This window comes from Pogoniulus pusillus, chromosome 36, assembly GCF_015220805.1.
Source record: "Pogoniulus pusillus isolate bPogPus1 chromosome 36, bPogPus1.pri, whole genome shotgun sequence".
In the NCBI taxonomy this organism is placed as follows: Eukaryota; Metazoa; Chordata; class Aves; order Piciformes; family Lybiidae; genus Pogoniulus; species Pogoniulus pusillus.
In genome coordinates, this window is record NC_087299.1 from 2,947,438 (window position 1) to 2,974,803 (window position 27,366).

Genomic DNA, 27,366 nt, shown 5'->3' on the forward strand with positions numbered 1-27,366 from the left:
TGGAAGGCCACTATAAGATCTCCTCTAAGCCTTCTCTTCTCCAGGCTGAAGACCCCCAACTCTTACCAGAGAGAGTGATTGGCATTGGAATGGGCTGCCCAGGGAGCTGGTGGAGTGCTGTGCCTGGAGTTGTTCAAGAGGAGACTGGGTGAGGCACTTGGTGCCATGGTCTGGTTGACTGGCTGGGGCTGGGTGCTAGGTTGGACTGGCTGAGCTTGGAGCTCTCTTCCAACCTGCTTGATTCTATGATGATGATTCTCTTGTAGCCTGTCCTCATAGCAGAGCTGCTTCAGGTTGTGCAAGCTGATGGCATTGCCTAAATTCACATGGAAATCACAACCCAGCATTCCAGTTAGACAAACCCAACCAACACAGGCACCTTTCCTCCACTGAAAACAAAACCTGGTCACCAAAGGTATCACCTATGAGCAGCAGCTCAGCATTGCTGAGAGTCTTAAGCCTGCGGAGAGTAGCAGGGTGCAGGGGTACACCCAGGCAGGGGGTGGGAGCCCTTCACTTAGTAGCTAATAAACCATTTTCCTCCCTATTGTGGCAGCCTCCTCCCACCTCCTGACCTTTTTCCTCTTGGAGTAATTAGAAGCTACCTGGTGGGAATGAAAGAGAGGGCCTGGAGGTTTGCTCGGTGGGGTTTAACCTTTTCTTGCCCTGTGCTTGTTGTTTCTCGCTTCCTGGAAGCAGCCCAAATTCAAAGAGGCTTTCAGGAGGAGACGCAGAAGCCAGGAAGGAAAAGGAAGACCTGCAACTCTTTGGAAGCTTAGGAGGAGCCCCTGGGAGGCTCTGCCAAACCACAATTGTCCTGTGGAGCTTCTGCACAGGGTAGCAAAGAGACAACACAAATGTCAGCCTGCATTGCCAACGGGAAGCTCCCACCACCATCTGAGAGCAACAGGAAAAAGTCAATCAGTTACTCTTAAGAGTGGCTTAAGTAATTAAGCATGAAGAAGAGTGTGGCCAGCAGGTGCAGGGAGGTTCTTCACCTGCATTGGTGTGGTGAGGAGGGACCTGCTGGAAGGAAGTTCCACAAAGCAGGACCTGGGAGCACTGGGGGCAACAAGCACAAGAAGGCAGCAGTGTGCCCTTGCAGACAAGAAGGCAAATGGTCTCCTGGGCTGCATGAAGAAGAGTGTGGCCAGCAGGTGCAGGGAGGTTCTTCTGTGGAGGGACAACCACCTACATCAGTATGGTGAGAAGAGACCTGCTGGAAGGCAGTTCCACAAAGCAGGACCTGGGAGCACTGGGGGCAACAAGCACAAGAAGGCAGCAATGTGCCCTTGCAGACAAGAAGGCAAATGGTCTCCTGGGCTGCATGAAGAAGAGTGTGGTCAGCAGGTGCAGGGAGGTTCTTCACCTGCATCAGCATGGTGAGGAGAGACCTGCTGGAAGGCAGTTTCACAAAGCAGGACCTGGGAGCACTGGGGACAACAAGCACAACAATCCAGCAATGTGCCCTTGCAGATAAAAAGGCAAATGGTCTCCTGAGGGATATGAAGAAGAGTGTGGACAAAAAAGTGACAGAGGTTCTCCTTTCCCTCTGCTCTGCCATACTGAGGTCAACTCTGGACTTCCCAGTTCAAGAGAGGCAGGAAGCTGCTGGAGGGAGTCCAGTGTGGGCTAGGAAGGTGCTGAGGAGTCCTGGAGCAGCTCTGTGAATGCTGAGAGCCCTGGGGCTGAGAGCCTGGAGAAAAGCATCTCCAGAGGGCATCTGACCTATGCTCAGTGAGAGCTAAAGGAGCTGTGGGGAACAAGAGGCTGGGGCCAGACTCTTGTCACTGGTGCCCAGGGACAGGACAAGGGGCAATGGGCACAAACTGGAACCCAGGAGGCTCCACCTGAACAGGAGGAGATAATTCTTGGTTGTGAGGGTGCTGGAGGCAGGCTGCCCAGAGAGGTTGTGGAGTCACCCTCCATGGAGCTGTTGAATCCAAAGCTGGCTGGGGCACTGAGTGCCATGGTCTGGTTGGTTGGACAGGGCTGGGTGCTAGGTTGGGCTGGCTGAGCTTGGAGCTCTCTCCCAACCTGGCTAATTCTATTAGTCTATTGTATATATAACCAAGCTGATGGCAATGGGTTTGTCCACCTCATGGAAGGATGGCTGAGTAGTAAAACAAAGAGCAGCAGCAACAAGGTGGTAGCAAGCAGGGAGGCAGGGCAAGGGAGAGAGAGAGGAAGAGGAAGCTCCTCTGGTTTTACAGGGGGCTAGAGAGGAAGTGGGAGTGGGCTAAGTACTACACCTGGGGTCAGGTTCAAGATCCATCTCCCTTCATCCTCTGCCTCATGTTAAATTCAAACAGAAAAGGATTCTGCTGAGCTCTCAACTTTCCAAATCATTTTTTGGGGGTAGGTCTTGCTAATTATAACTCCCAGGTAAGATGTTGCTGCAGCTGGTGGCACTAATTAACCTTATTAATGCCAATCTGGGTGAAACCTCCCAGCAAAAAAAAGGTTTCTCCTGCCCATCCCTTTCTCCTCTGCAAGGAGAGGAGAGGAGCTGGTGCTGAGCAGTGCCATGGCTTCAAATCTGAGTCTTTTCAGGACACAGGTTGAGCTGGAAACTATAAGGGAGAAAGAGAAGGAACCTTTGCAAATGCACTTTTTGATCTACCTTAACAACTGCTATAGAGAATTAAATGGAATTCATTTCTGTGATGAAGGAATTAATGGCAATAGGGAGACTCAGGCTCAGGTAGGAGACTTGAATCCAAAGGAGGGAATAAAGCCTTGAAATTCAAATGAAAAAAAAATTATTATAGAAGCATAAAGGGAACTTATTTTACACCTGTAAGACTAAATGTATAAATATGAAGCATCTGCTCCCTCTGGGAAGAGAGGATTGTGCTTTTAATTCACCCAGACAAATATGCAGCTTGGCTCCATCTGATTCCTTACACTTCAGGAAAGAGCAAACCAAACCCTTTGTGCTTTCTCCTCCCTCCCTCAGCCCCCACACACACACCTCTCCCCTCTCCCATGTGCACAATATCTTCCAAGACTACTTCTTGCTGCAATGGTCACATCTATGCTGGCAGCTTCCAGCCTGTGAGATCATAGAATCATAGAGGCATAGATTCAGAGACTCATAGATTCATAGAGTCATAGAATCATAAAACCATAGACTCATAGAACCATAGAATCATAGATTCATAGAGTCATAGATTCATAGTGGCATAGACTCATAGAATCTTAGAATCATAGAGGCATAGACTCATAGAATTTTAGAATCATAGAAGCATAGACTCATAGAACCATAGAATCTTACAATCATAGAGGCAGAGATTCATAGAATCAGAGAGTCATAGACTTAGAAACCATAGAATCATAGATTCATAGAATCATAGAATCTATACTCAGAGATTCGTAGAATCATGGACTCAGAGAATCAGTCAGGGCTGGAAGGGACCACAAGGAGCAGCCAGTGCCAACCCCCTGCCATGCCCAGGGACACCCTACCCTAGAGCAGGCTGCACACAGCCTCAGCCAGCCTGGCCTCAAACACCTCCAGCCATGGGGCCTCAACCCCCTCCCTGGGCAACCCATTCCAGCCTCTCACCACTCTCCTGCTCAACAACTTCCTCCTCACCTCCAGCCTCACTCTCCCCACCTCCAGCTTTGCTCCATTCCCCCCACTCCTGACACTCCCTCACAGCCTCTAAAGTCCCTCCCCAGCTTTTTTGGAGCCCCCTTCAGGTCCTGACAGGCCACAAGAAGGTCCCCTGGGAGCCTCCTCTGCTCCAGCCTGCACAGCCCCAACTCTTTCAGGCTGTGCTCACAGCAGAGCTGCTGCAGCCTCTCAGCATCCTCCTGGCCCTGCTCTGGACACTCTCCAGCATCTCCACAGCCCTCTTGTCCCAGGGGCTCCAGAGCTGGATGCAGGACTCCAGGTGGGCTCTCAGCAGAGCACAGCAGAGGGGCAGAATCCTCTCCCTGGCCCTGCTGCCCACACTGCTGCTGCTGCAGCCCAGGCTCTGGTTGCTCTCTGGGCTGCAAGTGCACACTGCTGGCTCCTGCTGAGCTTCTCCTCCAGCAGCACCCCCAAGTCCCTCTCCTCAGGGCTGCTCTCCAGCCTGGCACTGCCCAGCATGGATTTGTGCTTGGCATTGCCTCTCCCCAGCTGCAGGACCTTGCCCTTGCTCTTGTGGAACCTCCTGAGCTTGGCTTGTGCCCACCTCTGCAGCCTGCCCAGCTCCCTCTGCATGGATCCTGCCCTCCAGCCTGGCTGCTGCTCTACACAGCTTGGTGTGGGCAGCAAACCTGCTGAGGCTGCACTGTGCCAAGCCTTGTGCTCTGCTTTCCCTGCCCCACATCCAAGTGCTTCTTCAGGCTTGATTCATACAACAGTTTGGTTTGGAAGGGACCTTAAAGATTACCTAGTTCCAAACCCCCTGCCATGAGGGCAGAGCCATCTTCCACTAGATATCTTCCATTGCTCAGGGCTTCATCCAGCCTTTGCTATCCTCCCCACAAGACATTCAGCTCCCAGAATAATCCAGGCAGCTGTGGAAGCACTGACAGGAGCTGAGCTGTTAGGTCCAAGCACCTGGGTGTAGTTTCTTTACCACCATCCCCCAGCATAAGGAAGGAAGAGTGATGTCTTTATGGGGGTGAGAAATGTTCTGCCTCTTAGTGCTGGTGTGGGACTAATCTATGAGCAGGTGAGTTATGAGCCAGTTAAAGAGGGATTTGGATGTGCATCCAGTGGGAGGGCAGCTTGAATTATTTGAGGGCAGGTGCCCTGCTCTCTTCTCTACATCCTTCTTCAGCATCCTTGAAGCTGAACATCCCCCAAAACCAAAAGGACCCTAAAATCATGATTCCTTTTGCTCTCCTCTTCCCTCTTCAAGCATGTTGGTGTCTGACCTCAGTATATTCCTCTGAGAGCAGCTTAAGCACACAATCATTTTGGCTAGAAATGACCTTTCAGATCACAATGTCCAACTGCCTGCCCACCACCACCACGGCCATCAAACCATGGCCATTAAATCATGGCCTTGTGTCATCCCCATGTGGTTTTTGAAGACCTTCAGGGATGACAGCAAGTTAGGAGCAGGTGTCACAGACTCACAGGATGTCAGGGGTTGGAAGAGACCCAAAGAGATCATCCAGTCCAACCCCTCTGCCAGAGCAGGACCACACAATCCAGCTCAGATCACACAGGCAGCAAGGCTGGGGAGGGGCCTGGAGCACAGCCCTGGGAGGAGAGGCTGAGGGAGCTGGGGGGGTGCAGCCTGCAGCAGAGGAGGCTCAGGGCACAGCTCACTGCTGTCTGCAGCTGCCTGCAGGGAGGCTGTAGCCAGGTGGGGTTGGGCTCTGCTGCCAGGCAACCAGGGACAGAAGAAGGGGCCCCAGGCTGAAGCTGTGGCAGGGCAGGTCTTGGCTGGATGTTGTTAGGAAGTTGTTGTCAGAGAGAGTGATTGGCATTGGAATGGGCTGCCCAGGGAGGTGGTGGAGTCTGTGTGGCTGGAGGTGTTGCAGCCAAGGCTGGCTGGGGCACTGAGTGCCATGGTCTGGCTGGTTGGGCAGGGCTGGGTGCTAGGTTGGGCTGGATGAGCTTGGAGCTCCCTTCCAACCTGCTTGATTCCATGATTCTTTTCCAACCAAAACGATTCTGGGATACTATCAATCCTTGTGAAAGAAGGATTAGGTTGGACTGGATGAGCTTGGAGGTCCCTTCAAACTGCTTGATTCTATGATGACTGGATGAGCTTAAAAGTCTATTCCAACCAAAACGACTCTGGGATTCTATGATTCCTTGTGAAAGAAGGATTAGGTTGGGCTGGATGAGCTTGAAGGTCCCTTCCAACCTGCTTGATTCCATGATTCTTTTCCAACCAAAATGACTCTGGGATTCTATCATTCCTTGTGAAAGAAGGATAAAAGTCCCCTGCAATCAGACCATGAAGGTTTTTTGAAGCCCTGAAAGGGGCAGAAAAGAGTTTCCACTTCCACAACTCCATCTGAAGGACAAACTGGAATGCAGAACATTGCTGCACCATCAACACCACCCTTAGAGCTCTGCAAGGACCCAGGTCAGCCACCCTCTTGATTTGTGCAGGTAGCAAGAATCAATTTCTCCTTCTTTTTTCTGTTTTCCCAAGGGAATTCAAAACCCAATGCCAAGCCTAAAATCCCCTCCATTTCCTCCCCCTCTCAGGGTTGCAAAACAAAAGACAGTGTCACACCAGCACCGAGCTCCTTGGGTCTGCCTCTCCACTGGCTCAGCTTTAATTTGCCCAGGGTGCAGCAGCATGAATAGGATGTAAGCTGCATCCCTGAACAATTCCCATATCAGAGCAGAAGATCTCTGGAATGAGCACAGCATTTTCATGAAACAAATCAAAATAATAAGGCTGGCAGTGGCCTTGTTCCTTCTTTGAAGCCCTAAGTGGCTTTTAGAGGTATTCACCAGCACCACTCCAACTTCTGTTCCAACACCAGTCCCTGCTCAGGGTTTTCTTTTCTCCTCTTTCCTAAAGGAGATTAACTCCTCCTTACTAAAAGGCTCAGTTCAACTTTTGTCAGGGTGCACAGACTAATTGGGTTTTCCATGCATACAAGGGGATTCCTGTCCTCCTGCTACTGGCCTCACTTCCCATTTCATGTGGCTTTCCAAGACAAGGAGAGCACTTTACTCCATGTGTTTGGTTTGTTCAGCCTTACACGTCAGGAACAGCTCACTGAAGCAGGACCTGACCATGAAGGGAGAGGAACCACACTGAGGGGTGCTGCTGGGGTGGAATAAGGACCCAAGCAAGAGGGCATTTTCCTGACTTGTGCCTTCCTGGAGCTCAGCAAATTGTGTATTTCACAGAATCAAGCAGGTTGGCAGAGAGCTCCAAGCTCAGCCAGCACAACCTAGCACCCAGCCCTGCCCAACCAACCACACCATGGCACTCAGTGCCCCAGCCAGCCTTGGCTGCAACACCTCCAGCCACACAGACTCCACCACCTCCCTGGGCAGCCCATTCCAATGCCAATCACTCTCTCTGGGAAGAACTTCCTCCTAACATCCAGCCTATACCTACCCTGGCACAACTTGAGACTGTGTCCCCTTGTTCTATTGCTGCTTGCCTGGCAGAAGAGGCCACCCCCCACCTGGCTACAATGTCCCTTCAGGTAGTTGTAGACAGTAATAAGATCACCCCTGAGCCTCCTCTGCTGCAGGCTGCACACCCCCAGCTCCCTCAGCCTCTCCTCATAGGGTTTGTGTTCCAGGCCCCTCACCAGCTTTGTCACCCTTCTCTGGACATGTTCCAGCACCTCAACATCTCTCTTGAATTGAGGGGCCCAGAACTGGACACAGTACTCAAGGTGTGGCCTGAGCATTGCTGAGCACAGGGGCACAAGAACCTCCCTTGTCCTGCTGCCCACACTGCTCCTGATGCAGGCCAGGATGCCACTGGCTCTGCTGCCCACCTGGGCACACTGCTGCCTCATCTTCAGCTACTCTCTATCAGTACCCCCAGGTCCCTTTCCTCCTGGCTGCTCTCCAGCCACTCAGTCCCCAGCCTGTAGTGCTGCTTGGGGTTGTTGTGGCCAAATGTCCTTAACAGAGACTCTGGCCAATGTCCTTAACAGAGACTCTGGCAGCTTCATTCGGTGCTTGTGAGGTGGATTAAAGTCCGTTAGCAACTGGAACAAAGAATGGAGACCACTCACTAGGCCTAATGGCCGTGGGACCAAAGCATAGGCAGGAAAATATTCAACAGAAGTCCCGTGGCGAATTCCACGTGGGCTGCAAAGTGGAATCTGCTGCTGGCTGAGGTGGCTCAGGTGGCTCGAGGTGGCTTGAGGCGGCTTGAGGTGGCTGAGGTGGCTGAGGTGGCTGAGGCGGCTTGAGGCGGCTGAGGAGGTTTGAGGTGGCTTGAGGTGGCTGAGGTGGCTCGAGGTGGCTGAGGTGGCTGAGGCGGCTGAGGTGGCTGAGGCGGCTGAGGCGGCTGAGGTGGCTGAGGTGGCTGAGGTGGCTGAGGAGGTTTGAGGTGGCTGAGGAGGTTTGAGGCGGCTTGAGGTGGCTGAGGTGGCTGAGGCGGCTTGAGGTGGCTGAGGTGGCTGAGGCGGCTTGAGGTGGCTGAGGCGGCTGAGGCAGCTGAGGTGGCTGAGGTGGCTGAGGTGGCTGAGGTGGCTGAGGTGGCTTGAGGTGGCTGAGGTGGCTGAGGTGGCTTGAGGTGGCTTGAGGTGGCTGAGGTGGCTGAGGTGGCTTGAGGTGGCTGAGGTGGCTGAGGTGGCTGAGGTGGCTTGAGGTGGCTGAGGTGGCTGAGGTGGCTGAGGTGGCTGAGGCGCCTTGAGGCAGCTTGAGGCAGCTGAGGCGCCTTGAGGCAGCTTGAGGCGGCTGAGGCGGTTTGAGGCGGCTGAGGCAGCTGAGGCGGCAGGCAGGCTAGCGGCAGGTGAGCGAGGAACGAACGAGCGGGCAAGCGACTTATTCACCTGTTCCCCCCCATTTACAGCACAATGGCCGAGGCTAGTGTTCTCATTGGCCACACAATCACCCGAGCACCTCTGGCAATCACCCAAGCAGACCCCAAAATGGCAGAACCCGCAGGCTGTTGTCTTCCAAAAATGGGAGGGGGGGGGGGGGGGGGGGGCGGGGGTCCCCATGAAACCCCTCTCAGGCAACCGGATCAAACCAGACTGGGTTGCCTGTGTTTCCTTGTCCTGTTTTCCCGCCTCTGGCTGCAGTGCAGACAGGCAGGTAACTAAGGCAGGCCATGCTCAAGCCCTTTGGGACTGTTCACCACACAGGGAGTGGCAGGAGTGGGGGAATGGAGCAAAGCTGGAGGTGAGGAGAGTGAGGCTGGAGGTGAGGAGGAAGTTGTTGAGCAGGAGAGTGGTGAGAGGCTGGAATGGGTTGCCCAGGGAGGTGGTTGAGGCCCCATGGCTGGAGGTGTTTGAGGCCAGGCTGGCTGAGGCTGTGTGCAGCCTGCTCTAGGGTAGGGTGTCCCTGGGCATGGCAGGGGGGTTGGAACTGGCTGCTCCTTGTGGTCCCTTCCACCTCTGACTGATTCTATCATTCTCTGATTCAATCTGTTCCTCTTTCCCACTGTTTTCTTTGTCCCAAATATTCATTTCAAGACATGCAGAAACCCTTCGGAACCTTTTTTTTTCCCCCTCTTTTCCCTTTTTTCCCCCCTCTTTTCCCTTTTCTTTTCCACCCCCTCTTTTCCCTTTTTTTCCCCCCTCTTTTCCCTTTTCTTTTTCCCCCCTCTTTTCCCTCCCCCCCTTTTCCCTTTTCTTTTCCCCCCCTCTTTTCCCTTTTTTCCCCCTCTTTTCCCTTTTCTTTCCCCCCCTTTTCCATTTTCTTTTCCCCCCCTCTTTTCCCTTTTTCCCCCCTCTTTTCCCTTTTCTTTCCCCCCCTTTTCCATTTTCTTTTCCCCCCCTCTTTTCCCTTTTCCCCCCTCTTTTCCCCCTGTCCCCCTCTTGTCCCTTTTTCCCCCCTCTTTTCCCTCCCCCCCTTTTCCCGTCCCCCCTCTTTTCCCTTTTCCCCCCCCCTCTTTTCCCTTTTCTTTCCTCCCTCTCTTTTCCCCTTTTTTTCCCCCCCTCTTTTCCCTTCTCTTTTTCCCATTTGTTTTTTAATCCCTGGTTTCCAAGTTGGATTTTATCACCCTGTAAAGAGAGGTTTATTGGATAATCACTTCAAAAAACAACTCTTATTACTGCAGCATCTCAAATGGAAAAACCTTCCCACATCAATAATCTGCTTGGAATTGCAGGAAGGGAGCAACTGCTCATTGAATAATCCACCCCTGGGTAGGTTGGTGATGGTTTTTTTTTCACCTCCTACTTATGGGAGGGAAAAAAAAAACCAAATCATGACCAAATTCTTCAGATTTGAGGAGGAGGGAAAAAATAATTCTCTAATTCTAAATATTTGAGGAGAAAGAAAGGGGAACTTGTGATCAAGTTCTTCAGCTTTTAGGAGGAAAAAGGTATTAATTATCTAATTCTTGATGGTTTGGGAGAGAAAAAAGGGGAAATGTGGTCAAATTCTTCAAGTTTTAGAAGGGAAAAACAAATGGATGATCTGATTCTTGATATTTTAGGAGGGGGAAGGGAAAATCATGGTCAAATTCTGCAGGTTTTAGGAGATTTTTCATCTTTTAAGGGAGAAAAATGAAAATCATGATCAAATTCTTCAGGTTTTAGGAGAATCTTCATGTTTAAGGGGAGAAAAAAGAGAATCATGATCACATTATTCAGGTTTTAGGAGATTCTTCATATTTAAGGGGAAGAAAAGGGAAGATCATGGTCAAATTCTTCAGGTTTTAGGAGAGGAAAAGAAATGACTGATCTGATTCTTGATATTTTAGGAGGGAAAAGGGAAAAACATGATCAAATTCTGCATTTTGGGGGCAATTTTCATATCTCAGGGGAGAAAAAGGGAAAATCGTGGTCAAATTCTTCAAGTTTTAGGACTAAAACAAATTAATGATCTGATTATTGATATTTTAGGAGGGAAAAGGGAAAATCATGATCAAATTCTGCATTTTGGGGGCAATTTTCATATCTCAGGGGAGAAAAGGGGAAATCGTGGTCAAATTCTTCAAGTTTTAGGACTAAAACAAATTAATGATCTGATTCTTGATATTTTAGGAGGGAAAAGGGAAAATCATGATCAAATTCTGCAGGTTTTAGGAGAGGAAAAGAAATGAATGATCTGATTCTTGATATTTTAGGAGGGGGAAGGGAAAATCATGATCAAATTCTTCAGGTTTTAGGAGATTCTTCATATTTAAGGGAAGGAAAAAGGAAGATCGTGGTCAAATTCTGTAGGTTTTAGGAGAGGAAAAGAAATGAGTGGTCTGATTCTTGATATTTTAGGAAGGAAAAGGGAAAATCATGATCAAATTGTGCAGGTTTTAGGAGAGGAAAATAAATGAATGATCTGACTCTTGATATTTTAGGAAAGGGAAGAGGAAATCATGGTCTAATTCTGCAGGTTTTAGGAGAATTTTCATATCTTAGGGGAGAAAAAGGGAAAATCGTGGTCAAATTCTTCAGATTTTAGGAGATTCTTCATATTTAAGGAGAGGAAAAGGGAAAATCATGATCAAATTCTTCAGATTTTAGGATATTCTTTGTATTTTAGGGGAGAAAAAGGGAAAATCATGGTTAAATTCTTCAGGTTTTAGGTGAGAAAAGCAAATGAATTATCTGATTCTTGATATTTTAGGAGAGGGAAGGGAAAATCATGGTCTAATTTTTCAGGTTTTAGGAGAAAAACAAATCAATAATCTAATTCTTGATATTTTAGGAGGGAAAAGGGAAAATCATGATCAAATTCTGCAGGTTTTAGGAGATTCTTCGTATTTAAGGGGAGGAAAAAGGAAGATCATGGTCAAATTCTGCAGGTTTTAGGAGAGGAAATGAAATTAATGGTCTGATTCTTCATATTTTAGGAGAGGGAAGGGAAAATCATGGTCAAATTCTGCAGGTTTTAGGAGTTTCTTCATGTTTTAGGGGAGAAAAGGGGAGAATTATGGTCAAATTCTTCAGGTTTTAGGAGAGGAAAAGAAATCAATTATCTGATTCTTGATATTTTAGGAGGGAAAAGGGAAAAACATGATCAAATTCTGCATTTTTGGGGGAATTTTCATATCTTAGGGGAGAAAAAAGGAAAACTGTGGTCAAATTCTTCAGATTTTAAGAGATTCTTCATATTTTAGGGGAGAAAAAGGGAAAATCATGATCAAATTCTGCAGGTTTTAGGAGAGGAAAGCAAATGAATGATCTGATTCTTGATATTTCAGGAGAGGGAAGGGAAAATCATGGTCAAATTCTTCAGGTTTTAGTAGGAAAAAAAACAGTGATCTAATTCTTGATATTTTAGGAGGGAAATGGGAAAATTATGGTCAAATTCTTCAGGTTTTAGGAGAGGAAAAGAAATTAATTATCTGATTCTTGATATTTTTGGTGGGAAAAGGGAAAATCGTGATCAAATTCTGCAGGTTTTAGGAGAGGAAAAGAAATGGATGATCTGATTCTTGATCTTTTAGGAGGGAAAAGGGAAAATCATGATCAAAATCTTCAGATTTTAGGAGAAAAACAAATCAGTGATCTAATTCTTGATATTTTAGGAGGCAAAAGGGAAAATCCTGGTCAAATTCTGCAGGTTTTAGGAGATTCTTCATATTTTAGGGGAGAAAAGGGGAAAATCATGATCAAAGTCTGCAGGTTTTAGTTGACCAGGTGAGCTGCTGATGCTTTAAGACTGATGTGGGAAGCAGATTAGCCAGGCAGATCTTGGATGAGAAAAGAAATCAGGAGGAGAAATGGGATGGAATCCTGGGAAGGAAAATACTAAAGAGGGGAGGACTTTCTTTTGGAGAAGAATGATAATTAATAGTAATTGATGATGGGGGCTGCTTGCCTCTGGCAGCACTCCTGCCCTGCTGATTTTTTCTGGGCAAGCCTTAGCTAACCTCTCTGCATCTTTTGCACGTGGAGAATTGGATGCAGAGCCCTTTTCCAGCTTCGTTGGGAGAGGATTCCTTGGAAAGAGGCTGTGGGAAGGGGAGGGGGGGAGGGATAACACCACTTGAAGAGCTGTTTCCTCTCCGGGAAGATGGCAAAGGATGGATGCTTAGGGTGGTGACGGTGAGAGATGCTCCTAAAAACTAATCATCATGATAAAAGCAAAACCCCAGACCCCACCCAAACAACACCACCAGACCAAACCAACAACCCAAACCCCAAAAGCAACCCAAGCCCATTGCCTTCTGCTTATGAGTTGGCTTTCAGCACTGATTTACAAGCTGCTTCTCCAAAGGGAATAGCGAAATACAGCATTTATCAACCAGAAACATACCTTAGGAAACCATGGAGATGCGTAGGGAAGAGAGAAAAAAAAGGAAAGGGGGGGTTGGGGGGGTGGAAAGCAGGGAGGAATTCTGCCCCGGTTCCCTTTAAGCAGTTCCTTGCTCCTTTTTTCCTGATTGATGCTTGTTTTAATCTATTGCTGGCTGCTCCCAGGAGAGAAAAGAAAAGGGGGTCTTCTCTTTTGTGACCATGGGTAATGAAGCAAAGCACTGGGCAAGGGGGGGGGGGGGAGGGAAAAGGGAGAGGTTGGGGTGGGGTTGGGTTTGGGGGGGGGAGGTGTTAAGAAATGAAATTAAAAGAGAAACGTATAAATAAGGAGTTCTCTTATCCCCAGTTGGGTGCACAGGTAACAAATTTCCACCACCCTACCCCCAGCCCACCCCCTTCCACACCCCCCCCCCCCCCCAGCCCTGCATGTGAAATTGCCATTTCACCCCTGCACACTCCTTAATTGTTAGCAAAATGATTGGTGAAATTGCTTTCCAGAAAGGGGGGGGGGGGGGGGGTGGGGATGGATGTCTCCGTCTCGTCCTGTCCCGTTGTCCCACCACCACCACCACTACCCCTTCCGTGGGTTGTGACTGTCTCTTGTCACCTCTTCACTCCCCTCCCCCCCCCCCGCCCCAAAAATGAGAGGTTGCTGCCACATTGCTCCCAGTAAAATAAAACCCACCCCCACCCCGCCCAGGAGTAAAAAACAAAGCTCATCAAACCAAGGTGGTCCTTAGCTGGCAGCAAAGGTTGGGAGGAGAAAGTGAAGTTGAAGGTTTGGGGCTTTTCTTTTTTGGAGGGTTGGGGGTTTTTAGGGTGTTTGGGTTTGAATTGGGCTTTTTTTTTGCCTGAAAGTGTCAAATCTTACCCCAAAATTTAAGAGATAGGAGGAGGTAAGGGGGGAGGAGGGGGGGTGTAGGGGAGGATGGACACACAGGAGTGAAAACAAATGATGTGTTTGATGGGTGAGATAATTTTTTGTCTGCCTTAGAGCAGCGGGGAGGTGTGTGGGGGGGAAGCTTCTTGGGTTTAATCTTCCCTCGGTGCTGGGAGAGCAGAAATATTTAATTTTCAACTTTATTCCCAGGCTTTTTCCTTCTCCCTCCCCCCACAATCTCTTTCTTCCCTTCCCTTCTTTCCCCCCCACCCCACTCCAAACCCCATCTAAGCAAATGAAAGGCAACTAATTGAATTACAGCTTTGCAGGAGGAATGCGAAAGGCTTCGACCTGCTCCCGATCCTTACCTTTTTCTGCTTAAAAACTTCGGGAATTGGGGTTTATATCTTTAGGGGGGGGAGAGGGTTGAGGTGGGGGTGGGATAGGGGTGGAGGAGAAAAGCTTCGTTTTGGATTGCTGGAGTCCCGAAGTCGAGACTGTGCTGGAGACTTTGGGAGCAATTTGACACCTTGGAAAGAATTTCAGGATTGGAGTTTTATATCCATCCCCCATCCCTTTACCCCCCACTCCCAACCCCACCCCCCTCCGTGGGTTTTACTTTTTGGGGGGGTTGGGATGAATTTTAGGTGTGGAAATAGGAGGGGGAAAGAAAACCGAATTGGATGAGGAGTTAGATGTGGAAATAGAAAGGGGAGGGGTTGGGGGGGATTAGATGTGGATTTTGGGAGTGACTTTTAGGTGTGGAAATAGGAGGGAGAAAGAAAAACGAATTGGATGAGGAGTTAGATGTGGAGATAAAAAAGGGAGGGGTTGGGGGGGATTAGGTGTGGAATTGGGGGGTGACTTTTAGGTGTGGAAATAGGAGGGGGAAAGTAAACCGAATTGGCTGTGGAGTTAGATGTGGAGATAGAAAAGGGAGGTGTTGGGGGGGAATTTAATGTGGATTTTGGGGGTGAATTTTAGGTGTGGAAATAGGAGGGGGAAAGTAAACCGGATTGGATGAGGAGTTAGATGTGGAGATAGAAAAGGGAGGTGTTGGGGGGGATTTAATGTGGATTTTGGGGGTGAATTTTAGGTGTGGAAATAGGAGGGGGAAAGAAAAGCGAATTGGCTGAGAGGTTTGGTGGCTGAATTTTAGATGTGGAAATAGGGGAGGGGTTGGGGGGAAATTAGGTGTGGATTTTGGGGATGAACTTTAGGTGTGGAAATAGGAGTGGGGGGGGGGATTGAATTGGATGAATCGAATTGGGGGATGAATTTTAGGAGGGGAGGGGAGGAATTAGGACGAGATTTAGGCGTGGAAACAAGAGGGAGAAACAAAACCCCACAGTCTGGGTGCAGGTTTAGGCTGAGCGAGGGAAGGGGGAAGAGGATGAGGGATGAAGATGTGGTCGGACTGGGAAAGGTTCAGCAGAGCTTTAAATTCAAAGCAAAAAACAAACCACTCGGAGATGAAGGGGAGGCAGCGCGGGGGGGGGGTGAGGTGTTACAGTTGGTGATGCCCTCATAGAGAAGAAGTGAGACAGGGAGGAGATTCAGGGACCGCATTTTGGGTGCAGGCGGGTCAGAAGTGTCGCTGGTTGCTTTATTTCCCCCACACACCTCCCTCAGCTCCAGGAGTTGAAGGGAAAAGGGGGGGGGGAGGAGGAGGGAGGGGGAAAGAGGAGGAGGAGGGGGGGGGGGAAGGAGGAGGAGGCGGGGGGGTGGGGGGGGAAGGAGAAGTTTCCAGCGGTTTGCACGGCAAGTCCTTTTACAGCTGCAAACAAAAGGGTTCGTGAGCCCTGGCGTCATGCCCCGCTGCGAGCAGATTCCTGCCCCGCTCCTCTTTTTTTTCTTGGGGGGGGTGGTGGTGGTGTAGGGGGGAGAAACAGCAGTTGTTTGTTCAGCTCCGTCCCGGGTCAACGAGCGAGCGAGCGAGCGAGCGGGCAGTTGGCAGGAGAACGGTGGGGAGCATCAAAATCCATCCCCCTACACCTCACCGCCACCCTGCCCTATGCTGTCCAACACACACACACACACACCCTCATCACCACCACCGCCCACCCCTCATCACCACCACCACCCACCCCCCCTCACCACCACCACTCCCAAAATGGTACCAACTGGGCAGCTGGGAGCCTTGTCTCTTAATTGAAGATGTGATGTTAACGAAGGAGGAGCGCAGGGACATACCTGGAGGGCAGCAGGGCTGTGCCCAGAAGTTGGCTCCAGAAAGAGAGGGTTGGGTTGGTGGAGTGGAAGGGGCTGATGTGAGGCTGGCCCGGGTGTGAGCAGGGCAAGGAGAAGCCACCTCCTAAAAACTGGGAGGTGAGAGAAAGTCGGGGGGGACAGTGCGTCCAGCCCCCCCTCAGGGGATGGGGTTGCAAGATGAGAAGGTCCAGCCCCGGGTAGACACCTAAGGGAGGCATTTAATTGATTTAATTAATTACATCTTATTTTTCTTTACTTCTTTTTTCCCCTAATTTCCTTTTCCTCTTTTCATTTTTTTTTTCCCTCTTTCTCTTTCTTTTAATATTTTATTTTCCTCTTTTTTTTTCCCTATTTCTCTCTATTTTTTTCTTTATTTCTTTGCTCTTCATTTTCTTTTCTGTTTTCCTTCTTTTCTTTTCACTCTTTCGTTTTACTCTATTTAATTTCTTTTTAAATTATTATTATCTCCTCCTTCTTCTTCTTTTTATTTCCTTTTGATTAGTTTTTAAGCCTTTCTGCCTCTCCAGACTAAAATCACACCCCCTTTTTAACCCCCCCATCCCTTCTCCAGGAGCCAGCTTTACCCCTCTGGGACCCTCACCGATGTTCTACACACTCCCAAATTTCTTACAGAGGAGGGGGGGGGAAGAAGAAGAAAACTAAACGCCAAAAACACCTTCCCAAAAGTTCCTCCTGGCTCTTTTCACCCTGATGTATTTTCCAGGCGGGAAGTGGGGGGGACCCTAATTTTCCAGCAGAAAGAACCCGAGCTTAGTAACGAATCATAACACCTTTTAAAAGAAATTAATAATAATAATAATAATAATAATAATAATAATAATAATAATAATAATAATGCGAGCCCGTGGCTCTGCTGCTGCTTCTTATTGGTCCTTCAGCCCCTCCTTGGTACCCCCTTCCCCGGCCATGAATAAAAGAAAGAAGCCGGAGCCTATCACAGCTCGTTCATCCTCCCCACGGCCCCAACTTTAACAACTTCCAAACCTTCCATCTGACACCCCCCCCACACCCCGCCCGCCCTACGCCTCTATCCTCCTCCTTCTCCTCCTCCCACCCCACTCCCCCCCCCTCCCCATCCCGAGCATCCCTTAAGCGACAGACACTTTAGGGGAGGAGGTGTGGAGGGGGGAAGAAACAACAAAATAAAGAGGAAAGGGGGGCGGGGGGGGAGGGAAAGGCTCCCCACTCCCCTGCACACACACACACACACTCCATCACCCCCCTCCCCAGCCCTAAGCCCAGCCCAGCACCGAGGCAACTTTGGCTGCGGCAGCTTCTCCCGGCAGTCTGGGTTACATTCCTCCGGAGCGCCCGCTCAGGCCGGTTCTGACATAACCCTCAAACTTTAAGAGGAATTTCTGGTGGGTGAATCCCTCCCTTTCCTCTTTTCCGATCCCTCATCTTTCTTCTTTTCTTCTTAATTTTTCTTTTCTTTCTTTCTATTTTTTGGTATCAATTTTTTCCCCCTTTGGAGCAAAGATTTCTCCTTCTCTTTGCAGCCGCCGGCAGGGAGGAAAGCAGCAGCTTCAGCACCGACAGCAGCATCCCCACCCTCACCAGTATCCCACTCCCCCCAATTTCCCTCCTCTTCTCGGCTCTTTTGGGGGCCCAGGGGTGCCCCCCCCCGGTTTGGACCGGACCCGTTCCCCCCTCCCCTTCCCCTTCCCTTTTCCCTTTCCCCATCCCCTTTACCATGGCAGCTCTGCCCGGGACGGTGCCTCGGATGATGCGTCCGGCTCCGGGGCAAAACTACCCCCGCACCGGCTTCCCCTTGGAAGGTAGGTCCGCGAAAGTACCTCTCTATATCGCTCCTTACCTCCAGCACCGCGACAGAACCCGAAGTGGGGGGCAAGGTTGGGTTGCTCCGGGTGGGGAGAGGGGAGGGAGATGCAGTTGAACTTTACAATGGGGGGTTAGGAGCGCGGGGAGGGGGGGAGGGTGTCCCTGACTTGGACATCCAACTTCTTGCTGCTATTCAGCTCCTTTGACTCCACGAAATTACCAGGTTTGAGGAGCTGGAGGAGGAGGCTGTTCCCCCCTCGCTATTTAAAGTATTTTCAGGCATCTCGCAGATTTTTTTTGGGGGGGTTAGAGATTCTTATGATGTTTTTAGGGTAGGTTCTTACGATCTTGTGAGGTTTCCTCTCTTTCTACTTCTCTTTAAACCCCGCAAATTCTTTCATCTCCCTGGGACAGAAAAATACTAAATAGGAAAACCAAATTGATTCATTTCCGCTATTCCAGGAGAAATAATTAGGGGTGGGAAATAATTAGGGAGAAATAGCTTCCAACCGACATGTCCTTGGTGCGGCTGGAGAAGGGAAAAGGATGAAGGGATTGGAGGGGAACGCTTCGTAGCTGTCACCTCGCAAAGTGTCGTCTCCACCTCGCAGCGCATCAACTGCTCCTTCATTCTTTGTGTTGCGGGGTTATTGTTTCAAGGCATGGGGTGGGGGGATTCAAATAATTAAAACCAAAAAAAATAAGAGGAAGAAGAGGAGGGGGGGAAAAAAAAAAAAAAGGAAAATCCTAGCGGGACCCTTTCTGATTTATTAAACAGGAAAATGTTCATCCTTGGCCGTGCTCAAGTGGTGAAATTCAGAGCTGTGGAGAAAGCAGGCAGGCTGCAAAACATACAAGCTGGGGGGATTTGGTGAAGTGCTTTTCTGTAGCAAATGAAGTAAAACAGACGGCAAGGGAAAGGATCAAAGGATTACAACAATATTTGCACAACATGACTGGGAATAATGAAAAGAGAGAGCGGCCGGCGCTTTTAGTACCTCTTGAATGTAAAATTGGCCACTCGAGTGTTATCTGTCGATAATGATATATCCAGGGAGTGCTGGCCAAGTGACTCGGAATTAGCGGTGCATGATTCTTGTTAAATCGTCAGGCAATTTCGGGGAATCGACTTTTCTTTGTATAAAGAGAGAAGGAGGGAGGAGAAGAGGGGGGGAGGAGGGAAAGAAAAAAAAACAACCCAAAACATATATATGTATAAAAAGAAATAAATAAAAATCACCCTTCTCCAGCCTTTCCCGCCCCCCCCTCCACTCCAGCCTCTCTGCAAATTACCCAGCTGAGTTCTTTCCCCCTCCCTTCACCACCCCTTTGCCCACTTCTTTTTTCTTTCCTTTTTTTCCACACTCCCCCCACCTCCCTCCTTCCTTCCTTATTTTAATTTCCCAGCCTGTGAAATCGTATTAATCTGCGCGATCTACATTGCGAGATATTAAATACAACGAGAAAAGGGATTAAAAGAGCCTCTGGTCCCTCGCTGCAAAGGCAGGGCGGGGGGGGGGGGGGGGAAGTGTGCACCCGCGCAAGGTGTTAAGAGAAGCTGCGGGAGGCTCCGCGCTTCTTCCGCACCTCCCCGAGCAGCAAAAGCGTCCACACGTTAAAAACAACAAAATAGCCCCCAAAAGGCCTCCCCCACAGGAGGGTCTTTCTAGTTCCAGAAGTTTGCTTGCCGGGGAATAGCTTCGCAATTTGCAGCGAGATGCGGAGTGAGGTTTTAGGGAGAGAGGGGGAAGGTTTAGGGAGAAAACATGAGGTTTTTTGGGGCGGAAACGGGAAGGTTTTGGGGGGAAACTGGAAGTTTTGGGGGAAACGGGAGGTGTTTGAGGAGAAACGGGAAGGTTTGGGGGGTAAACAGGAAGATTTTTGGGGGAAATGAGAAGTTCTAGGGGGAGAACGGGAAGTTTTTGGGGGAAAGTGGGAAGTTTTGGAGGGGAATCGGAAGGTTTTTGGGGGGAATCGGAAGGTTTTGGAGGGGATTCGGAAGGTTTGGGGGGGAATCCTAAGTTTTTGGGGGGGAATCAGAAGGTTTTTGGGGGAAAACGGAAGGTTTTTTTGAGAATCGGCAGGTTTTGGGGGGGAATCGGAAGGTTTTTTTGGGGAATCGGAAGTTTTTTGGAGGGGAATCGGATTTTTTTGGGGGGAAAATGGGAAGGTTTTTTGGGGGAAATGAGGAGTTTCGGAGGGAAATTGGAAGTCGGGGGCGGATTTTACCACAGCGCTTTGAATCTTTCCTTATTTAAAACGTGGGATATGATTTAAAGCACTGGTGGGAAGTGCCAAAAATACAGAGGGAGACACATCGCGGTCAGCTCGGGGCGCGGGTGATGGGCGTGAGGGTCATGGGCTATTTTTATTTCCCTTTTATCACTGGGAAAAGTCTCTTCCTTGTGCTGTCGAGACAAATTTTGAGGCCAGGAGATAAGCGAGAGGCTTCTCCCTTCTTTTAAAGCCTCAAATCGAAGCATCTGAACATGCAGGAGAGCGTTTTGTTGCCTTTTCCCTTCTTTTAACTTTTGGCTTTCATTTTTTTCCCCCCCTCTCTCCCCCTCTGTCGTTGGATGTTTTGTGTTTGTTTGTTTGCTTGCTTTTCGCTCTCCAGTTTCCACCCCGCTGGGTCAGGGCAGGGTGAACCAACTCGGAGGGGTCTTTATCAACGGTAGACCCCTACCTAACCATATCCGACATAAAATCGTGGAGATGGCTCACCACGGCATCCGACCCTGCGTGATTTCCCGACAGTTGCGGGTTTCCCACGGCTGCGTCTCCAAAATTCTCTGTAGGTACCAAGAAACTGGCTCCATCCGACCCGGAGCCATCGGAGGCAGCAAGCCCAGGGTGAGTGAAATGCGGGGGTCGAACTAAAACCCACTCCTTAAGCTGAAAGCAAGTAGAAGTAAATCAGGTTTCTTTCTTTGCGGGGGTATAAAGTTAGGTTTATATATATATATATATACACACAGGGAAAAGGGAGAGTTGAGGAAGGGGCTTTAATAAAGCTGCCAATTTTCAGGCTCGGCTGAGTAGAAATCAGTGCTGAGATGAAGGCTATGAATAAATTAAAGTGATCTTTTTCTCCCCCCAACCACCACCCCCGCCCCGTCCTCCATGTGCAACAAGTGCCGCGCGTTCAAGCATTTGCTCCTGCTCCGCTGTGTGAGAAGGAGGCAAACTGGGGTGGTTTGGGAAATAGTAAATCCCTGGGGGTACATAAACCCCCCCCCCCAAAAAAAATCCAAACTTAATTCCCAGCATCCCATCCCTGTCTTCTTTCCCCCCCCCCCCCTTCGCCCACCGTCGAGCTCAAGATAAACCCATCCTGGCCGATCCCCTTGCCCCCCCACCAGAGACTCTGCTTTTGGTGTTGCAGAAAATAATCTTTCCCGAGCTTTATGTTCCACCTTTCCGCCCTTTCAAATCCCACTTCTCAGCCCCCAAAAGATTCCATGGGGAGGGTTGAACTGAACAAAACAACAACAACAAAAAAAAGAGTCTCTCTTTTCTTTTCAATTAAAAGCGCTTTTATTTCTCTCCCTTTCCCCTCTCTCTGCACACGCGGGCACACACCGGTGTCCCCTTCATCACAAAAGCAGGTTGCGACTCCCGACGTGGAGAAGAAAATCGAGGAATACAAACGGGAAAACCCCGGGATGTTTAGTTGGGAGATCCGAGACAGGCTGCTGAAGGATGGGCACTGCGACCGGAGCACTGTGCCCTCAGGTGAGAAGGCAGCTTGGCCACATGGACACCCCTCGATACCCACAAGAAGACGGAGGGAAATGATTATCACCACTAAAAAACGATGTTTCCAGGGGCTATAAACATCCTCTCAGCTTTTGCTTTGATGGGAAGGGGGTGGGGAAAAGCAAAATCACCCCAAGCAAAGCCACAGCGGCAAATAAACACCAGGCTGTGGTCTGCTGGAAAAACAAACGCAAACAAACTCGTTTTCTCAACTTATCTTTGCTCCTGTGAGGAGGCAGACCCCAAACCCCAGGTTAAAGGGGATCCCAGTTGTTCTCTTGGGACTCTTTTGAGGCTGCAGTGCAGCACTTCCAATACTTGTGGAAAGAGATCTTGCACCCAAATATTGAGCCCGGCGAGCTCCTTAGGTCCTGTGTGTGAGCTCCATTCTTTTTGGGGGAGAGGATGAGCCTCCTCTACAAGGCACATCTCCCAAAGCAGCACAGGGCCCACATACTGAGGGTCCCATTTGGGGCTGGGGTAAAAGCTGGGTATAAGGGAGGAGGGAAGGGGGGGAAGCTTTTGCCCTGTTTTAAACCTTGGGGGGTGCACACCCCAGAGTGTTGTTGCAACAAGTCACAATGTTCTGTGGGAGCATTGTGCACAAGTGGGTACTGCTTGTGCTGGGTGTCTCATGGGGGAACAGTGTTAGGGGGAGACCTTGGTGACCTCAAAGTTGTTTTGGAGGGCAGGGAGGAGCAGGAGGGTGCATACCCCTGAGATAAAAAATGGGATGCAGATCCCCACCACTTGCGTGCAAGGCCACATTCAGCCCCAGCTGGGGTTTTGCTGGTGGGTTCCCACCTCTCCTTCCCAGGCAGCTTATACTTGCCTTTTTGTCTTTGACTGTCTGAGGTTTAGTGAGTTCGATTAGCCGTGTGCTACGCATCAAATTCGGGAAGAAAGAGGAAGAGGAGGACTGTGACAAGAAGGAGGAGGACGGGGAGAAGAAGGCCAAGCACAGCATAGACGGCATCCTGGGCGACAAAGGTAAAGGCAGCTGCCGGCAGCCTGGGGCTGGGCTGGAAGGATAATTTGGGAGAGGCGACAAAGCCAAGAGTAAGATAAGGTGGCTTCAGCGCATCTTGAGTTCGTTCTTTCCTGATGGCAGCGTCGAGGGTGTGATGCAGAGCCCTGGCAGGGGATGATGGTATCCAGTGCCTGGGGCTGAAGGACGCTCTCCCAGGAGGAAAAGTTGTTGTTGGTTTGCTCGCTTAACGGATAGAAGAGGAAAGGAGATGGCTGGGGGGGAAGATGGAGGGAGGCATCTCTGATTCCTAAATGAATTTGTTAAACAGATTTCTCTCCTGCTTTCTAAGTGGTCCCCTGAAACTCTGTCTGACAGTTGACCGATTTGGCCAATCAATATCAATTAGAGAAGCCGGCACCGGTGCTGCCGCGGAGCCACCGGCGCTGGGGAAGTGCGGAGAGGAGGTGGGGGAGTCCTCAGAGCAGACAAAACAAGGGGAGACTGCACCCCTAAATGAAATTAGGGAATATAAATCTGGCCTTCTGCTGAAAGGCTTCAGGCCAGGCCTGAGCAGGGGCCCTGTTATCATCTCCCACAGATGGTGCTTTGCTCTCATGGGAGGGAAAACGAAACTTTCTCAAGCTTCTGGGTTGGAAATATTGGACTGGCGAAGTGAAGAACTGGAGCTAGCCAATGCAGTACATAGAGTTTGATATTCTTAGGGGGGAGAGGTGATGATGATTCCCCTTCACCTCCCCCCAGCCCAAAGAAGGAGGAAAAAAGATACTTTTAGGTTGAATAATGGAGGTTTATCAATGAGTGTGTTTGTGAAGATGAAGTTTTAAGCAAGGGGAAGGGAGGAGCTGCTGTGTTGGTTTAGGGAGAAAATTATTTCCTCGTGTTGCAGAGCTTGGTACTTTTTGGGGGTGTGGGGGGGGAAGCAGCAGTTAGATGAATTTTGGGGATGGGTTTCTGAAAACTGGGAGGTGGGGTGGGTGTTGCTCTGCTTTGTTCCCAAATTGATGGCAAAATGGCGATGGCTGGAGCCGGTCAGAACTTCGGGGGGTTTGTGATGTGTTGGGCCAAATAGGAAGAGGGTGAGAGGTATTTTCTTCACGGAGAGTGTCCCCAATCCAGGGTAGGAATCCATAGGGGAACTGCTTTCAAAGTTTCTCACTAGCTCCCAAAGTTTTCCTGATTTGGGGACAATGAGGGTGAGTAGGGAAATAATTGAAGAAGGGAGGGAATTTGGGGGCAGAACAAAGCAAAAGCTTCTCCGTGTCACCATCAAATAGTTTGAAACGAAGGTGCACAAAAGGGACTTCTTTAAAGATCACATCTCTCTCTCTCACTCTTTTTTCCTCCCCTCTCCTTTTTTTTTTCCCTCTCCTTTTTTTTTCCAACCTTGAAGATGAACTTCACTTACAAAGACCTTCAAGTCTATTGAAGCTTTATAAGCAAAAGATTCCTGACCACAAAAGCAAATAGTGGAAAAAGAAAAAAAAAAGAGAGAGAGAGAGAGAGAAAGAAAGAAAGAAACGGGAGAAAAAAAAGAAAGAAAGAAGGAAGGGAGGGGGGAAAGGGGGGAAAAACCCTCGGCTGCCTTAAAAATGGAGTAAAGGGCTGGGGGAGGGAGGGCTTGTCTATTCTCATTCAAAATTCTGCAAGGAGGAAAGAAAAAGTTTGGACAAAGGGGCAAGGAAGGGAAGAAAGGGAGATAAATTATTCAAAACTCCCCGCTGTTAGATAGTTTTGTAATATTATAGGACCGTCTGTTGGAAAAAAGGAGAAGCCGTTGGACGTTGCAAAATGTTGCTTGTGATTTGGAAAGAGGCGATGCTCATTTGCAAATCGGGGCTATTGTGTCCGCGGAAAGCTTTCCCCCCCCCCCCCTTCCCCTTCCCCCGACCACTTTGGGGTGGGTTTGATTTTATTGGGGTTGAAAAAGGTTTTGCGGGATGGGGAGTGTTAAGATTTGGTTTGTCTCAGCCTCATCGCTTAGGAAAAAAAAAATAATCTATATCTATATATAGATAAATTTTAAGCGAATTCATTATTTCCCTCCCCCCCCCCCCTCCCGCCTCGGGCTTATCCTCGCATTTTTCCCCATCGCCATCCCCAAAAAGCCAAAGGAATGAACGAGCTGAAGGAGGTTGATTTTTGTTTCCTTCCTCCGTAAGATGCGGGAGCTCCTAGCAATAAGCAAACCAAACCTTTCTCCTCTCCCTTCACGGGCAAACATCGTGGTTAATAAACCACGGCACCACCACCCCGGCTCCATTTCGTCCCGAAACCCGGTTTGAATCAGGCGCTAATCTGGGGACAAATTCCTGATGCCGGAGTCCGCGGAGCTCATAGTCCTCTCGGAGCGCTGATTCTCCTCTCCCTCTCCCATTCCTCGACAGAAACCTCATTTTCTCCCTATTTTATTAACCTCCCCTCCCCTACAACCTCTCCCCGAGTCCCATTTCCCGATAAATCACCCCCAAAATCATTCATTTGGAGGTTTCTTTTTGGGGGGCGAAGTTGCTGGAGGGTGGTGCGGGGATTTTTTTTGGTGGATGCGGCGCGGCTGCGTTCGCAGCGAAATTAAAGGCGACGGAGGAAAAAAAAACCACAACCCAAAACCCTAAAAAAAAAAAAAAAAAAAACCCACCCGTTAGAAAAAAAAAAAACAGTAATTAAAACCTCGACCCCCCCCATCCCCCCCTTCTCGATGTATATTTTCGCCGTCTGGATAACAAAAAATGACCCTAATTAAGGTAATTGATGATTCGACTTGTCAAAGACGCAGGCGTTGAGTTTCCTTCGCTTCTGGAATGTTTCTTTTCCTCCTTCTTTCGAAGCTTAAAATGAGAAACATGGTTTTGGAAAACGGCGATTAAATTTCCCGGGAGTTGGGGTTGGTTTGGGTTTTTTTTTTTTGCTCAACGAAATAAACTCCATGACATTTCTTTTCCAGCTCTTTTTCCCCTCTCTTTTTGTTGACCGCGGAGGGGGGGGAAAGATGGAATCGAGATGATTTTAAAGGCGCGATTGTAGGATAGGGAAGGGAGAAGGAACGGGGTGAGGGGAGGAGGGGGGGGGGAAAGGAAAACTTTGGGGTTTTGGCCTTTTTTTTCCCTCCTGCCAAACGTTTTTTTTGCTCCATTTGCGGGTTGTCCTCGCGGGGAGCCGGAGGAAGACAGCCCTAAATGCTCTCTCTTTTTAAGTGGGAAAGAAAGCTTCCACCCTGCGCCTGTTTCTTTCTATCGTCTGCTTGGCATTTAATAATGTTAAGACTTATTAGAGCTGGTAATGAAAACTGTGGCTGTTGAATAGGGAGCTGTGTTGGAGAAGGGTGTAATAGCTCCAAGGCATGCTAAGAAATGTATTTATCCCCAATCAGTACTCACTCTCTGAGTTCCCAGCACAAACGTTAAGTTGAAGGGTTTTAAGGCAGATTAAATTGAGCCTTTATTTCTTTGCACTTTCATCTTTAAACGGCTCACTCCAGCTAGCCCTGGGCAGATATTCATGAGGCTTCACTTGATTTTTTTTTAACACACACACACACATATATATATATATATATATTTATTATTTTATTTACTCCGTATATGTTCTTATGTTAAGACCGAGAGGGTTTTATTATTTTTATTATTATTTGGGGGGGGGTGTTGCTATTTATTAGGACTGCCGAGGGTTGATTAAAGAAGATCACGCTCCCTTCCTGCACCCCGCGCATCCCAACTGCTCCATAGGGATGGAGATGAAGGGAGAGGTTCATTTGCGCACCCGCCAAACTAAAAGGGTGCTGGGGAAGGCGCTCAGCGTTTCGAGAAGGGGGTGAAGCTTCGTTCGGGAGGGGTTTCAATTGCAACCAGATGCTGGGGAAAGCGAAGGGGGCAATGGGGTTCGGCGGCGGGATGCAGGGCAGGATGTTCGCAGGGTACCGGGATGGAGATGAAAGGAGGGGGTCATTTGCGCACTCCCAAATCTAAAAGGGTGCTGGGGAAGGTGCTCAGCGTTTAGAGAAGGGAACGAAGCCACATCTTGGAGAGCTTAAAATTGCAACCAGCCGCTGGGGAACACGAGGTGGGGGTGTCGGTGGCATTCGGCTCCGGGATGCAGGGCAGGATGTCCGTGGAGGATGTTCGCAGGGTACAGGAGGATGGAGATGAAGGGAGAAGGGGTCATTTGCGGATCCCCAAATCTAAAATGGTGCTGAGGAAGGTGCTCAGCGTTTCGAGGAAGGGATGAGGCCTCATCCTGACAGGGGTTTAATTGCAACCAGACGCGAGGGAATGCGGCGGGGGGCAATGGTGTTGAACTCCGGGATACAGGGCAGAATGCCCGTGGAGGATGCTCGCAGGGTACCGAGGGATCAATTAGGTCACTTTGGGGACAAAACCATGTGGGTTTAATGCATTTTTCCCCCCTGTTTTCTTCCTCTGAACTCCGCTTTATTGCACGGAGTTTCTTTTCGCCGTTCCGTGCACGCTCCCGCCCCGTGGCAGCATGGAAATCGTGCGTGGGATGTGGAATGCCGAGTGTGGAAGCTGGGATAACGGAGGGATACTTTTGATGGGGGGGTGGGAAACGCGTCCAGGTGTGAACAGCATCTGGAAGAGGGGGAAAATATTTGGACAGTTGGAGGTGCGAACAATTTAATTTGGTGGCAGCCACTGCCGCTAATGTCGGGGTTTGGAGACGAGGTGGGGGTGGGCTTGAGGCAGGAAGAATCTGGTCCGGCCAAATTGAATTAAGGCTCGGGGGAGGGAAGGGATAGCGAGAAAGAGGAGGGTGGCCCCACACACACTTATACACCTGGAAAAGGGCTTTTTTTCTTCCCCCTCCCCAAAGCTGGAAAGTGGGGGAGAGGGGATGCGGAGCCGATTGATCAGCAAACAATCTGCATCGATTTAAAACCAACAAGAGCTTTCTC

General features: G+C 49.4%; 1 protein-coding gene across 6 annotated transcripts in view; it reads left to right on the top strand.

The window, feature by feature from the left end:
• The first annotated feature begins 8,632 nt into the window (after positions 1-8,632).
• Positions 8,633-27,366, top strand: part of PAX7 (paired box 7) — a 201,194-nt gene continuing 182,460 nt past the window's right edge. For 2 of the 6 annotated variants that reach the window (XM_064171983.1, XM_064171987.1), the window contains exons 1-5: positions 8,633-8,704; positions 17,428-17,706; positions 20,328-20,563; positions 21,316-21,445; positions 22,331-22,459. In XM_064171983.1, the coding sequence (XP_064028053.1) occupies positions 17,622-17,706; positions 20,328-20,563; positions 21,316-21,445; positions 22,331-22,459 (580 nt within the window). In that variant the 5' untranslated portion in view covers positions 8,633-8,704; positions 17,428-17,621. Of the gene's footprint in view, positions 8,705-17,204; positions 17,290-17,427; positions 17,707-20,327; positions 20,564-21,315; positions 21,446-22,330; positions 22,460-23,850; positions 23,937-27,366 lie in introns of those variants that run through there. The other 4 variants (XM_064171986.1, XM_064171988.1, XM_064171989.1 and 1 more) reach the window with 3 other exon arrangements.